The following is a 13,833-nucleotide window of genomic DNA, read 5'->3' on the forward strand; positions in this document are numbered from 1 at the left end:
TAAACTGTGGATGAAGGCTAATGTGCAAATTCCATATTCCTAGCTTTCCAGAAAGTGTTTGACACAGTGCTCCACTTCAGACTTTTTAATGAAGGCCCAAGCCTATGGAATAGCTCCTTACATATGCAAAACTTGGTATGTAATAGAACTCAGTATTTTGCCTGTGATGGTGAGTATTCATCAGAGCCCAGGATATGATCAGAACTGTCACAGGGAAATGTGATACACTCACTTGTTCTCTATACACATAAATGATCTGACAGATACGGTGAATAGCATACTGCAACTGTTCCCTGATGGTGCTGTAGTCTATGGAAAATTGTTGTCACTATGTGGCTATAGAAGTATACAGGATAACAGACAGAATTTCTAGTTGGCTTGATGAATGAGAGCTTGGTTTAACTTGTAGAACAATGGAAATTAAAGTATGTTGTGTTGTTGTTGTTGTTGTAGTAGTAGTCTTCAGTCCTGAGACTGGTTTGATGCAGCTCTCCATGCTACTCTATCCTGTGCAAGCTTCTTCATCTCCCAGTACCTACTGCAACCTACATCCTTCTGAATCTGCTTAGTGTATTCATCTCTTGGTCTCCCTCTACAATTTTTACCCTCCACGCTGCCCTCCAATACTAAATTGGTGATCCTTTGATGCGTGCTACCAACCGATCCCTTCTTCTCGTCAAGTTGTGCCACAAACTTCTCTTCTCCCCAATCCTATTCAACACTTCCTCATTAGTTATGTGAAATACCCATCTAACCTTCAGCATTCTTCTGTAGCACCACATTTCGAAAGCTTCTATTCTCTTCTTGTCCAAACTACTTATCGTCCATGTTCCACTTCCATACATGGCTACACTCCATACAAATTCTTTCAGAAAAGACTTCCTGACACTTAAATCTATACTCGATGTTAACAAATTTCTCTTCTTCAGAAACGCTTTCCTTGCCATAGACAGTCTACATTTTATGTCCTCTCTACTTCGACCATCATCAGTTATTTTGCTCCCCAAATAGCAAAACTCCTTTACTACTTTAAGTGTCTCATTTCCTAATCTAATTCCCTCAGCATCACCCGACTTAATTCGACTACATTCCATTATCCTCGTTTTGCTTTTGTTGATGTTCATCTTATATCCTCCTTTCAAGACGCTATCCATTCCATTCAACTGCTCTTCCAAGTCCTTTGCTGTCTCTGACAGAATTACAATGTCATCGGCAAAACTCAAAGTTTTTATTTCTTCTCCATGAATTTTAATACCTACTCCAAATTTTTCTTTTGTTTCCTTCAATGTTCGCTCAATATACAGATTGAATAAGGGGAGAGGCTACAACCCTGTCTTACTCCCTTCCCAACCACTGCTTCTCTTTCATGTCCCCCAACTCTTATAACTGCCATCTGGTTTCTGTACCAGTTGTAAATAGCCTTTCGCTCCCTGTATTTTACCCCTGTCTTCTTTAGAATTTGAAAGAGAGTATTCCAGTCAACATTGTCAAAAGCTTTCTCTAAGTCTACAAATGCTAGAAACATAGGTTTGCCTTTCTGAAACCTTCTTCTAAGATAAGTCGTAAGGTCAGTATTGCCTCACCTGTTCCAGTATTTCTACGGCATCCAAACTGATCTTCCCCGAGGTCAGCTTCTACTAGTTTTTCCATTCGTCTATAAAGAATTCGTGTTAGTATTTTGCAGCTGTGGCTTATTAAACTGATTATTCGGTAATTTTCACATCTGTCAACACCTGCTTTCTTTGGGATTGGAATTATTATATTCTTCTTGAAGTCTGAGGGTATTTCTCCTGTTTGATACATATTGCTCACCAGACTGTAGAGTTTTGTCAGGACTGGCTCTCCCAAGGCTGTCAGTAGTTCCAATGGAATGTTGTATACTCCGGGGGCCTTGTTTTGACTCAGGTTTTTCAGTGCTCTGTCAGACTCTTACGCAATATCGTATCTCCCATTTCAGCTTCATCTACATCCTCTTCCATTTCCATAATATTGTCCTCAAGTACATCGCCCTTGTATAGACCCACTATATACTCCTTCCACCTTTCTGCTTTCCTTTCTTTGCTTAGAACTGGGTTTCCATCTGAGCTCTTGATGGTTATGCAAGTGGTTCTTTTATCTCCAAAGGGCTCTTTAATTTTCGTGTAGGCAGTATATATCTTACCCCTAGTGAGATAAGCCTCTACATCCTTACATTTCTCCTCTAGACATGCCTGCTTAGCCATTTTGCACTTCCTGTCGATCTCTTTTTTTTAGACATTTGTATTCCTTTTTGCCTGCTTCATTTACTGCATTTTTATATTTTCTCATTTCATCAGTTAAATTCAATATTTCTTCTGTTACTCAAGGGTTTCTACTAGCCCTCATCTTTTTACCAACTTGATCCTCTGCTGCCTTCACTACTTCATCCCTCAAGGCTACCAATTCTTCTTCTACTGCATTTCTTTCCCTCATTCCTGTCGTTTGTTCCCTTATGCTCTCCCTGAAACTCTGTAAAACCTCTGGTTCTTTCAGTTTATCCAGGTCCCATCTCCTTAAATTTCCACCTTTTTGCAGTTTCTTCAGCTTTAATCTACAAGTCATAACCAATAGATTGTGGTCAGAGTCCACATCTGCCCCTGGAAATGTCTTAAAATTTAAAACCTGGTTCCTAAATCTCTGTCTTACCATTATATAATCTATCTGATACCTTTTAGTATCTCCACAGTTCTTCCATGTATACAACCTTCTTCCATGAAGTTGTGCTCTGTACAAAATTCTACCAGGCAGCTTCCTCTTTCATTTCTTAGCCCCAATCCATATCCACCTACTACATTTCCTTCTCTCCCTTTTCCTACACTTGAATTCCAGTCATCCATGACTATTAAATTTTCATCTCCCTTCACTATCTGAATAATTTGTTTTATTTCATTATACATTTCTTCAATTTCTTCATCATCTGCAGAGCTAGTTGGCATATGAACTTGTACTACTGTAGTAGGTGTGGGCTTCATATCTATCTTGGCCACAATAATGTGTTCACTATGCTGTTTGTAGTAGCTTACCCGCATTCCTATTTTCCTGTTCATTATTAAACCTACTCCTCCATTACCCCTATTTGATTTTGTGTTTATAACCCTGTAGTCACCTGACCAGAAGTCTTGTTCCTCATGCCACTGAACTGCACTAATTCCCACTATATCTAACTTTAACCTATCCATTTCCCTTTTTAAATTTTCTGACCTACCTGCCCGATTAAGGGATCTGACATTCCACGCTCCGATCCGTAGAACGACAGTTTTCTTTCTCCTGATAATGACATCCTCTTGAGTAGTCCCCGCCCGGAGATCCGAATGGGGGACTATTTTACCCAAGAGGACGCCATCATCATTTAATCATACAGTAAAGCTACATGCCCTCAGGAAAAATTATGGCCGTAGTTTCCCCTTGGTTTCAGCCGTTTGCAGTACCAGCACAGCAAGGCCGTTTTGGTTAGTGTTACAAGGCCAGATCAGTCAATCATCCAGACTGTCGCCCTTGCAACTACTGAAAAGGCTGCTGCTCCTCTTCAGGAACCACACGTTTGTCTGGCCTCTCAAGAGATACCCCTCCGTTGTGGTTGTACATACAGTACGGCTATCTCTATCGCTGAGGCATGCAAGCCTCCCCACCAACGGCACGGTCCATGGTTTATGGGGGGGGAATTACAGTATATGAGTAGGAATAAAAACTCTATAATGTCCAAATACGCCATTGGTCCCTGCTTCACACTGTCACAATGATTAAACATCAAGGTGTTAATGACACAACGAAAATGGAATGGAGTGAGCATATAAGGTTGGTTGCAGGGAAAGTAAAAGGCAGACTTTGGCTTATTGGGAGAATTTTAGTAAAGTGTAGCTTGTCTGTAAAGGAAATTGCCTATAGAACACTAGGGTGATCCATTCTCAAGTACTGCTTCAGTGTTTGGGATCACCACTGGTTAGGATTAAAGGAAGATATTGAAGCTATTTAGAGGCACGTTACTTGATTTGTTGCCTGCAGTTTTGATCAACCTGTAAGTATTATGGAGACTCTTCGTGAACTCAAATGGGAATGCCTGGATGGAAGATGACATTCTTGTTATGAAACATTGTTGGAAAATTCAGAAAATGAGAATTTGCAGTTGACTCTGGTTCTACTGCCACCATTGTACATTTTGTAGGTCCGTGTATACAAGGTAAGAGATATCATGGCTTGTATGGAAGCATATAGACTGTCATTTTTCCCTCAATTTGCAAGTGGAACAGGAAAACCTACTAGCAGTGGTACAAGATACTCACTGCCAGACGCCGTATGGTGGCTTACGGCATATGTGTATAGATGTAGATCTCTTCATTATCTTTAATTTCTAGATGATCTTGTTCCTTGGTAGACACTCCTAAGCTCTAATGTGACATGCAAGCTTTCTGATTTTTTAGAACTCTTCTCGGTAATACTTCATATAATAAGGAAGCAATTACACATTTGTGCATTTTATGACTGTGTTAGACAGTCATCTGTTTCTGCTGGATGGTACTTTAATGCCGCCTGTTATCCACTATTTCTGTAATACACCACTGATGTCATATTTGATAGTTTTTGTAGGGAAACTGCTGTTAAAGACGGAGATAAATTTTCTTAGAAATGTATTAAATTTACAATTCACATCCTTGGTATCATACGTCTCAATCCATCTCATGATTTGCAGATTTGTTCTAAAGGTGTCTGTTGTGAGCTTTTTGGCTATTCTAGTGATTTTCCTAGTTAACACCCAATTTGCATGCATCACGTTGTCTGTTATGGCTAGTTGGGCATCATGGCCTGATAACTCATTTAAAACTTGGTTGACATGTACTTCATTGACTATGGCCTCACATACATAAATACAGTGCTAGAAGTATTAGATAAAAACATTATTTGAGGAGTATAAGAGAAGGATCAGTGGATTTTTTCAAAGTACAGATAGCTGTTTTCCTTGTAATACACATACATAAAGTGATGTAGAAGTAATTCTCATAATTATTACCCTGGGTAGTTTGGCCCTAGTCATAATTTGTTGCTAGTATAGTTTGCAGAAGCAGCCACCAATTGTTAATTCTAACTGATAATTTATAACTCGGCTTGTTCCACATCCATGCAAACTCTCCTTTACGATGGGATTTGTGAATGGATGAATGGATGAGTGAATGTTTATTAGGTTATCTTAATCTCTTTCAGTACTGCATGACTGGATGAAGAATGTAACCTTAAAAGAGCCCCTCTCACACCAGGAATTGAAGGAATTCTGTCATTTACATTTGTTGCTCACCATGTTCCCTCAGCTAACATGTTTCTCCCCTCCCTATTAAGTTGTAGGCCCTGTTTTGTGTATTTCCACCTCTCTATACCATCTACTGTGGCAGTGAAATGTGAGCACTCTTCGAAGCCTGGAGCAACCCTCTCAGTTCCATTATGTCTTTGTCTGTACTCTGCAGGCCATTTAACAGTGTATGGCATAGTGTATTTCTGGTACCACTGTCTTCATCCCCCTTCCCTATTCCATTTGTGAATGGTAGGTGGGAAGAATAATTGCTGGCGAACCTATGCATGATCTCTAATTTCTCTGATTTTCTCATGATCATTTGATGAGACGTGTGAGAGGAAGTAATATGTTGCTCAACTTTTCCCAGAATGTACGCTCTCAGAATTTCCATAGTAAATCTTTTTGTGATACACGACTCGTCACTTATAGTGTTCACCACTGGGGTTTGCTGAACATCTCCATTGTTGAGCATCTCCATAACACTCTTGCACCAACTAAATTATTCAGTTAAGAGCTATGTGTTGAGCTCTGCTTACAAGAAAGTCCTGAATCCAGACACAAATCTGATGCAATAGTCAATAAGTTTGTTTTTGTTCGCTAGACTCATAAGCTTTTTTAAGCCAAGACTAATCTTGCTGCTGAAGAACAACAGTACCAACATTTGTGTGCAGAGTTACTGCTCCTACTGCGTGCAAATTACTCCTGATGCTATACCTCACATTCCTGGCCAGGCTGTTTACTTGTTCCCCCAATACTAGTGCCGCTTGGTCATCATCATTCAGATCCGTAGTTAATGCCTTAATGTCCTCTATCACCTGACCAAGACTCACACTTAGCTACACAACACTTGTGATCTGGAACTCTGATCCTAATATTTCCTGCTCTTTTTGCCTACACCTCTTTCTTTCCATGTGTTATTTATTTCCAGTCTAGCTGAAATCTTCTTCAGCTGCTTACTATTTTCATCTGCTTTTGAATGAGGCTTTTCATCTCCTGTCTCAGATAACTGGTAATGTTTATTATTCAATCTGACACTGAACAAGCTCTGCAAAGTAAATCCTCTTTGCCTTTTACCTGTTACTTTTTCACACATTCCAGTGTCTTTGTCTGCGTTTAACTGCCATAATTCAAATTTCACTGTCTCGGATTCTGCTTATATTTTTTTCTTTCTGCTGTGAATCCTAGATGTCCATTGTAGATCCTTCTTAGACAGTTTCTTGTCTACTCCACTACATTCACCCATATGGAACCAGAATTTACAGTTCTCACAGAAAACCCCTCACTAACCAATCTGTGGCAGCATCCACATTTATCACCCATGGCAGTATGTATGTTAAGAGGCATTAAGCTGAGATGACAAAAGTCATCGGATAGCAATACATGTGTACATATGAGGCTAGTATTGTGTACATAAGATATAAAAGGGCAGTGCTTTGGCAGAGCTGTCATTTGTACCAAGGTGATTCATGCCAAAAGGATCCAACGTGATTGTGGTAGTGTGATGGGAGTTAACAGACTTTGAATGTGGATTGATAGTTGGGACTAGGCATACAGGACATTCCATTTTGGAAATCATTAGAGAAATCAGTATTCAGAGATCCACAGCATCGAGAGTGTGCCGAGAATACCAGATTTCAGGCATTACCTCTCACCATGGATAACACAGTGGCCAATGGCCTTCAGCTAATGACTGAGAGAAGCGGCATTTGCATAGTGTTGTCACTGCTTACAGACAAGCAACACCATGTGAAATAACTGCAGAAATAAATGAGGGATGTACAATGAATGTATCTGTTAGGACAGGGTGGTGAAATTTGGCATTATTGGGCTGACGACTGGTGCGAGTGCCTTCGCTAACAGCATGACGTCGCCTGCAACACCTCTCCTGGGCTTGTGGCCTTGTTGGTTGGACCCTAGGCATCAGGAAGACCATGGCGTGGTCAGGTGAGTCCCGATTTCAGTTGGTAAGACCTGGTGGTAGTGTTAAAGTGTGGTGCAGACACCACAATGCCATGAACCCAGCTTATCAATGAGGCACTGTACAAGCTGGTGGTTGCTCCGTAATGGTGTGGGCTGTGTTTACTTGGAGTGGACTGGGTCCTCTAGGCCAGCTGAACCGATCATTGAGTGGAAATGGTTATGTTCAGCTACTTGGAGACCATTTTTGGCTATTCATGTTCATGTTCCCAAACAATGATGGAAGTTTTATGGATGACATTGCTCCATGTCACCAGGCGACAGTAGTTCATGATTGGTTTGGAGAACATTCTGGACAATTCAGGTGAATGATTTGGCCACCCCGATTGCCTGACGTGAATGCCACTGTACTTATGCCACTGAACATTTAGGGGATATAATTGAGAGGTCAGTTTGTGCACAAAGTCCTGCAGTGGCAATACTTTTGCAATTATGGACAGCCGTAGAGGCAGCATGGCTCAGTATTTGCGGCAGCGGACTTCCGTTTTGTTGAGTCCATGCCGTATCTTGTTACTGCACTAAGCCGGGCAAAAGGAGGTCCGACATGATATTAGGAGATATCCCATGACTGTTTTCACCTCAGTGTAATGTGAAAGAATTTACAAAAGTTCTATCAGGCAGTTTCCCAAGAATAAATTGTAACTGGTTACAAATTAATCATAACACCTATGCAAATTCGTATTTCTTGTTTCCAAACATTCATAGTAATGAATTTACCCCAACACATGTGACCAGTCAGGTATAATTTAATACGTTGTTTCCTACTATTGACAAAATTAGTACAGCTAAATCTTCAACATGATAACTAGAGCACAGAACTAGTGCTGGTAATTTTTTGGAGGATGGGCTGGAGGTGTAAGTTTTGTTTGGGTACTGATTTTTCTTGCTACAATGTGAGTAATGAAAGCTGATTGTGTTCTTTCCAGTAATATAAAGTACACTTGATGTTCTGTGGGCAATCGGTATGGTTGCAAATGAACACACTCATACACTGTGATTGCTGTGTAGACAGTTTTATTGTTCCAAGATGACCGGTTTCAACAGTCTTGTGCTACCATCAACTGATTTTATAGAACTCGTTATAAAACTGCCATGTTGATTTCATGTAGTGTAACATGACAATTTTATAGCAAGTTGCTTAAGATCAGATTATGGCCGCCTATGACTGTTAAAACCAGTCAGCTCGGAATGATGAAAATGTCTTCACTGTGATCATGGTGTACGAAGTGTGTTCATCTCTTCCCAGTAATGATAAAATGATGAAAAAGTTTGTATTTATTGATTTTATTTCCACAGCTCAGCAATTTTTGTGTGATTGTGCCAATTTCAAGATTTTATTTTCCTTTTTCAGATGTGTGGATTTATGCTGTAGTTTGAGAGAGAGGCATCCGGGAAGTACTGAATCAAATATCTTAATTTTCAACTCTTCGTATATTTTGAAGAAATGCGAAATTCCAGAGAAAATTTGCAACATGTGAGGACGAGTGTTCAGAACTCAAGAACATTGCAACCTCAAGATCAGTTTTCACTGTGTTCTACATATGACGGTTGTGAACCAACAATGACAGTGTCAACCAGTGCTTCACATCCATCAGGTTCTCATATTCCAAATTCTAGTGGCCATTATTATTACCGTGGTGGGACACAGCCTTCTCCAGTTTTTAATTCTGTTATATCAAACCAAAGCCAGAATTTGTATAATGGCATGTTTGCTCCACAAACAAACTTTTCGAATCAAAGTGCTTTTGGATTCAACAGTTACGGAATTGTTGATCCTCCACCGTGGGTATTTGAAAGTAGAGTTTCTTCATCTGGTGGTTCACAGACTGAAGCAACAAATAAAAACATATATAGTGAAAAGAGTATTAGTTGCCACTCACAAGGTGTATCTCATACATGTTGTGCAACTCGTGTCCTTGAAAACACTGGGCTTTGCTCACCTCTTCCTGCTGATCCATTCAAAATGCTGACGAAGGACTTACTAAGCTGCTCTTCAAAAAATATTACAAGTGTTGACACACATTCATGGTTTTGTAGCCCAGGTTTGGGAACTCCTTTAGGCCAGCAAACTCATAATGAACATAACAGCTTAAAATGCACTGAACAGTTTCCTTCGTGCTCATTGCCCCAAGTCAGTGCCACCTCACATGAACATTCAGATTTGAAAGGATCTGTCAGCAGTCATTTAGCTGGCAATTATTTTAATGCTGTGAATCAGACCTCATCAAATAAGCACTCTCCATGCACATCAGAAGCTGGTAGACTAAATTCTGAGGTAATTAAAGAGCAGACTGGAAAGTACTACAACTTACAAAAAGTGCACCAACATAGTGTAAATGCTTCAGAGAACCTGCTACAGAAATCAAATTTGGAAGAACAACCATCCATCTTCAGCACTCCTTTGGAAGATGTACTGTGCTCAAATGTGCCATTTTCAATTCATTTTAATAATGAAGTCAGTCAGAACAAAACTAGCTCTTCTTTAATACCAATCAAAGATCATTCTCATGGTAATAACACTTTTGAAGATATTAGCAAGACATTTTCTACATCACATGATCAGATTTCATTGGTACAACAATCGTATCAAAATCAGAGATACAATACAGAACCTCCCATTCAGTGTGACGCAATAAATGCTTGTTTATCATCAGAGACAAAAATTGGAGGAGAATGTCCTGCCAACAGCACTTTGGGCAGTAGCAGTTGCTGTCAACTGCAAGAGGCGTTAAATGCATTTGGTTCTCATCACATTGCACAGAGGCATAATACAACCTGCTTTCACAGTTGTCCATTGGATGTGTGTCTAAATGCAACTGCAACACAAAGTGAAGAAGTAGATGATGATGATAAAGAAAACAGCAACCAGGGATCATCTTCAGCTGGTGGAGAAAGTGACATAATTGTTGAAGAGACTGGTGGTGAGGAAGAAGTTCCTGAGGGCGAAGTTACTGTAAATGAAGTGAGTATGATATTCATTGTAGTCAGACAACATACAAAACATAAGACTGTTTTCTTTATTTGATTGTATGTGAAGACATCCTGCTTTCTTATAAAGCCATTTTTCCTTTAGTTGTACAGTCTATGGCCAGCAGTAGTATTATCTTCCCATATATTATATAATTTTGTCCCTGTCCAACCAAATGTATTGAGGGTCCCACTGTGGCTTTCACTGACCAAACCATGTCCAGAAACAGATCTCTCATACATTGTGTACACAGTCACTTAACCTCTGCCCCCAACCCATATACCGACTAACCAGCTGCAATAGAGTGCCCCTTCATGGTTAAGTACCACCAAGGACTGGAGCACCTGAATCACATTCTCCGCCAGGGTTTCAACTACGTTTTTTGTCATGCTGGGAAATGAGAAATATTCTCGCCTTTCTTCCCACAGAGAAATCCTGCTGGCCATCCAGTCTACATAATATCCTTTCCTGTGTCTATTCCACCCCTGCCCTAGCTGTTTGCCACCATGGTTCATATCTTTGTAAAAGACCTACACACAAAATTTGTCCCATCCGTTCACTGCCGCATACTCCAGCCCTGTCCCAGGCATTTCATACCCCATCAAAGGTATTTCTGAAAGCAGCAGTGTGGTACTTATCTGCACTGTGTAGCATCTTATGTGGATGTGATTACTAACAAGCTGTCTGTCTGCATGAATGACTATGGCTAAACTGTGTCCAAGATGCAGCTGTACCACCCATTTGCTGAGTATGCGGCATGACATGATGCTCTTTCATTCAGCTTCTGTTTCTGAACCCATATCATCTGGATTTTTCCTACCGAATTGCGCAAGTGGGAACTTTCGTTATAATATATTCTTTGTTCCAGCCAATGGTGTAAACACCAAGCAATGTGAAGTACAGAAATATGTCATAGCCAGATGGTGCCTGGTTTCCTTCTATTGTAACTTTGATAAAATTTTATGAATTTTACACTTGAAGGACATTTGAAGGTTTGTCATACAGCAGATGTTCACATCTGCTGCAAAAAGCAATGAAAGCAAAGCACACTTGAGTGTACCTAAACAATTCCATGTTTTTATTTTTATTTTTTTTATTTTTATTTTTTTTATTTTTATTTTTTTATTTTTATTGGGTTTGCTCTGACCACATATGTAATGAACATTTTGTTCAACAGTAATAGGCCAGTAATATGCATGAACCAAATATATTTCAGTGTTACTTTAGTTAACTTACAAGTAAAACTCACATTTTTTGTACAGGTTGTAGGATATGTTAATAAAGGCTTTTCTCTTTTTCTTACTGTAGTATCTGAAGATTGCCAATAAAGGCTAAAATCTGTTATGATTGTGTCAAAAATAAAAGTAAGTTCACAATAAAAAGTCTCCTTATTTCTCATCAGCCACTGGCAAATGACATCTTTCACTATCTTATCATTCTGAAAGTGATACAACCTTCAGTGCCCTGAAGAAATGAAAATTTGGTGATTGTGCTACTGCTTGTTGTGTATAATTAATGTGTAGCAGGTCCTTCGGAGCTTCTCAAAACTGGTGATATTATCCTACAAGTTTACTGTGCTGTATTGATCTAGAAATGCCCAAGAATTATCTCCTGTCCTTCATGAACAATAGAAACAATGCTATTTCTCACTGCTGGTTTCGAATTCAGCATATTGCTTCATTATATTTCAAGAGAGAGAAAATAAGGGGCACAGCTACCAATAGCTCGCGCTATTCGTCCACGAGACTCAGAGGGCCTTAGACACGGGTTCACAGGTAGATGCCGTGTTTCTTGACTTCCGCAAGGCGTTTGACACAGTTCCCCATAGTCGTTTAATGAACAAAGTAAGAGCATATGGACTATCAGATCAATTGTGTGATTGGATTGAGGAGTTCCTAGATAACAGAACGCAGCACGTCATTCTCAATGGATAGAAGTCTTCCGAAGTAAGAGTGATTTCAGGTGTGCCGCAGGGGAGTGTCATAGGACCGTTGCTATTCACAATATACATAAATGACCTGGTGGATGACATCGGAAGTTCACTGAGGCTTTTTGCAGATGATGCTGTGGTGTATCGAGAGGTTGCAACAATGGAAAATTGTACTGAAATGCAGGAGGATCTGCAGCGAATTGACGCATGGTGCACGGAATGGCAATTGAATCTCAATGTAGCGAAGTGTAATGTGATGCGAATACATAGAAAGATAGGTCCCTTATCATTTAGCTACAAAATAGCAGGTCAGCAACTGGAAGCAGTTAATTCCATAAATTATCTGGGAGTACGCATTAGGAGTGATTTAAAATGGAATGATCATATAAAGTTGATCGTCGGTAAAGCAGATGCCAGACTGAGATTCATTGGAAGAATCCTAAGGAAATGCAATCCGACAACAAAGGAAGTAGGTTACAGTACGCTTGTTCGCCCAATGCTTGAATACTGCTCAGCAGTGTGGGATCCGCACCAGGTAGGGTTGATAGAAGAGATAGAGAAGATCCAACGGAGAGCAGCGCGCTTCGTTACAGGATCATTTAGTAATTGCGAAAGCGTTACGGAGATGATAGATAAACTCCAGTGGAAGACTCTGCAGGAGAGACGCTCAGTAGCTCGGTACGGGCTTTTGTTGAAGTTTCGAGAACATACCTTCACCGAAGAGTCAAGCAGTATATTGCTCCCTCCTACGTATATCTCGCGAAGAGACCATGAGGATAAAATCAGAGAGATTAGAGCCCACACAGAAGCATACCGACAATCCTTCTTTCCACGTACAATACGAGACTGGAATAGAAGGGAGAACCGATAGAGGTACTCAGGGTACCCTCCGCCACACACCGTCAGGTGGCTTGCGGAGTACGGATGTAGATGTAGATGTAGATAGATATAGCGAATGTGAGTTACACCATTCAATAGATTGTTTCACGGTATACTGCTCAGCTAAATGAATTTTGTCTCATCACTTGTGACAGTGTTCAATAGAAATTTTGGTGTGTTTGTGACTATCTGACCTGTGTTCACAAATAGCGATTGTTTCTCTGTTCAATTTTGTATGATATCATGGTCATCACCAAAAGGCACTCGCAACCATTAAAGCATCCTCATTAACATTCTGCTAGTATTTGTGACTTTGAGTTAGCTTAAAATCTTTACCAGCAAGGAAATCTGTTACAAAAATAGTTTTAAAAGTTGAAACAAGGGAAAATATGGACTGGAATAACAATGTGAATTAGGATAAATTTCTTCTTACTACATAGAGGAGGTGTTGAGTGGCAGACAAGCACTTGGAGATGACAGTGGCCATAAGTGTGTGACTTGGGCATTTATGAATTTGTGTGCATTTATTTCTTCATCTGCTGAGGGACTTTGAAAGCGAATGTTATCCAGTGTGACTGTTGTCTGCTCAGTGTCTTCCCTATTGGCAAGCAGCAGTCTAACCTAAATCATATTGTTTGTTTTATAAGTTCATTGTTGTGGACCTTCATCCAATAGTAGCACTTGCAACCTATGTCCTCAATATCTGCTAGGTGTATTCCAATCTCTGTCTTCTTCTACAGTTTTTGCCCTCTACAGCTCCCTCTAGTACCATGAAAATCA

At 40.0% G+C, this 13,833-nt stretch overlaps 1 protein-coding gene across 1 annotated transcript in view; it reads left to right on the forward strand.

The window, feature by feature from the left end:
- The window catches only part of LOC126267184 (zinc finger protein 37-like), a 48,458-nt gene that overhangs the window by 20,286 nt on the left and 14,339 nt on the right, over window positions 1-13,833 (forward strand). Inside the window, exon 2 of the mRNA XM_049972152.1 lies at window positions 8,628-10,238. Coding sequence (XP_049828109.1) covers window positions 8,721-10,238 — 1,518 coding nt within the window. The 5' untranslated portion in view covers window positions 8,628-8,720. The remainder of the gene's footprint in view (window positions 1-8,627; window positions 10,239-13,833) is intronic.

Source organism: Schistocerca gregaria, chromosome 1 (genome assembly GCF_023897955.1).
Source record: "Schistocerca gregaria isolate iqSchGreg1 chromosome 1, iqSchGreg1.2, whole genome shotgun sequence".
Taxonomy (NCBI): domain Eukaryota; kingdom Metazoa; phylum Arthropoda; class Insecta; order Orthoptera; family Acrididae; genus Schistocerca; species Schistocerca gregaria.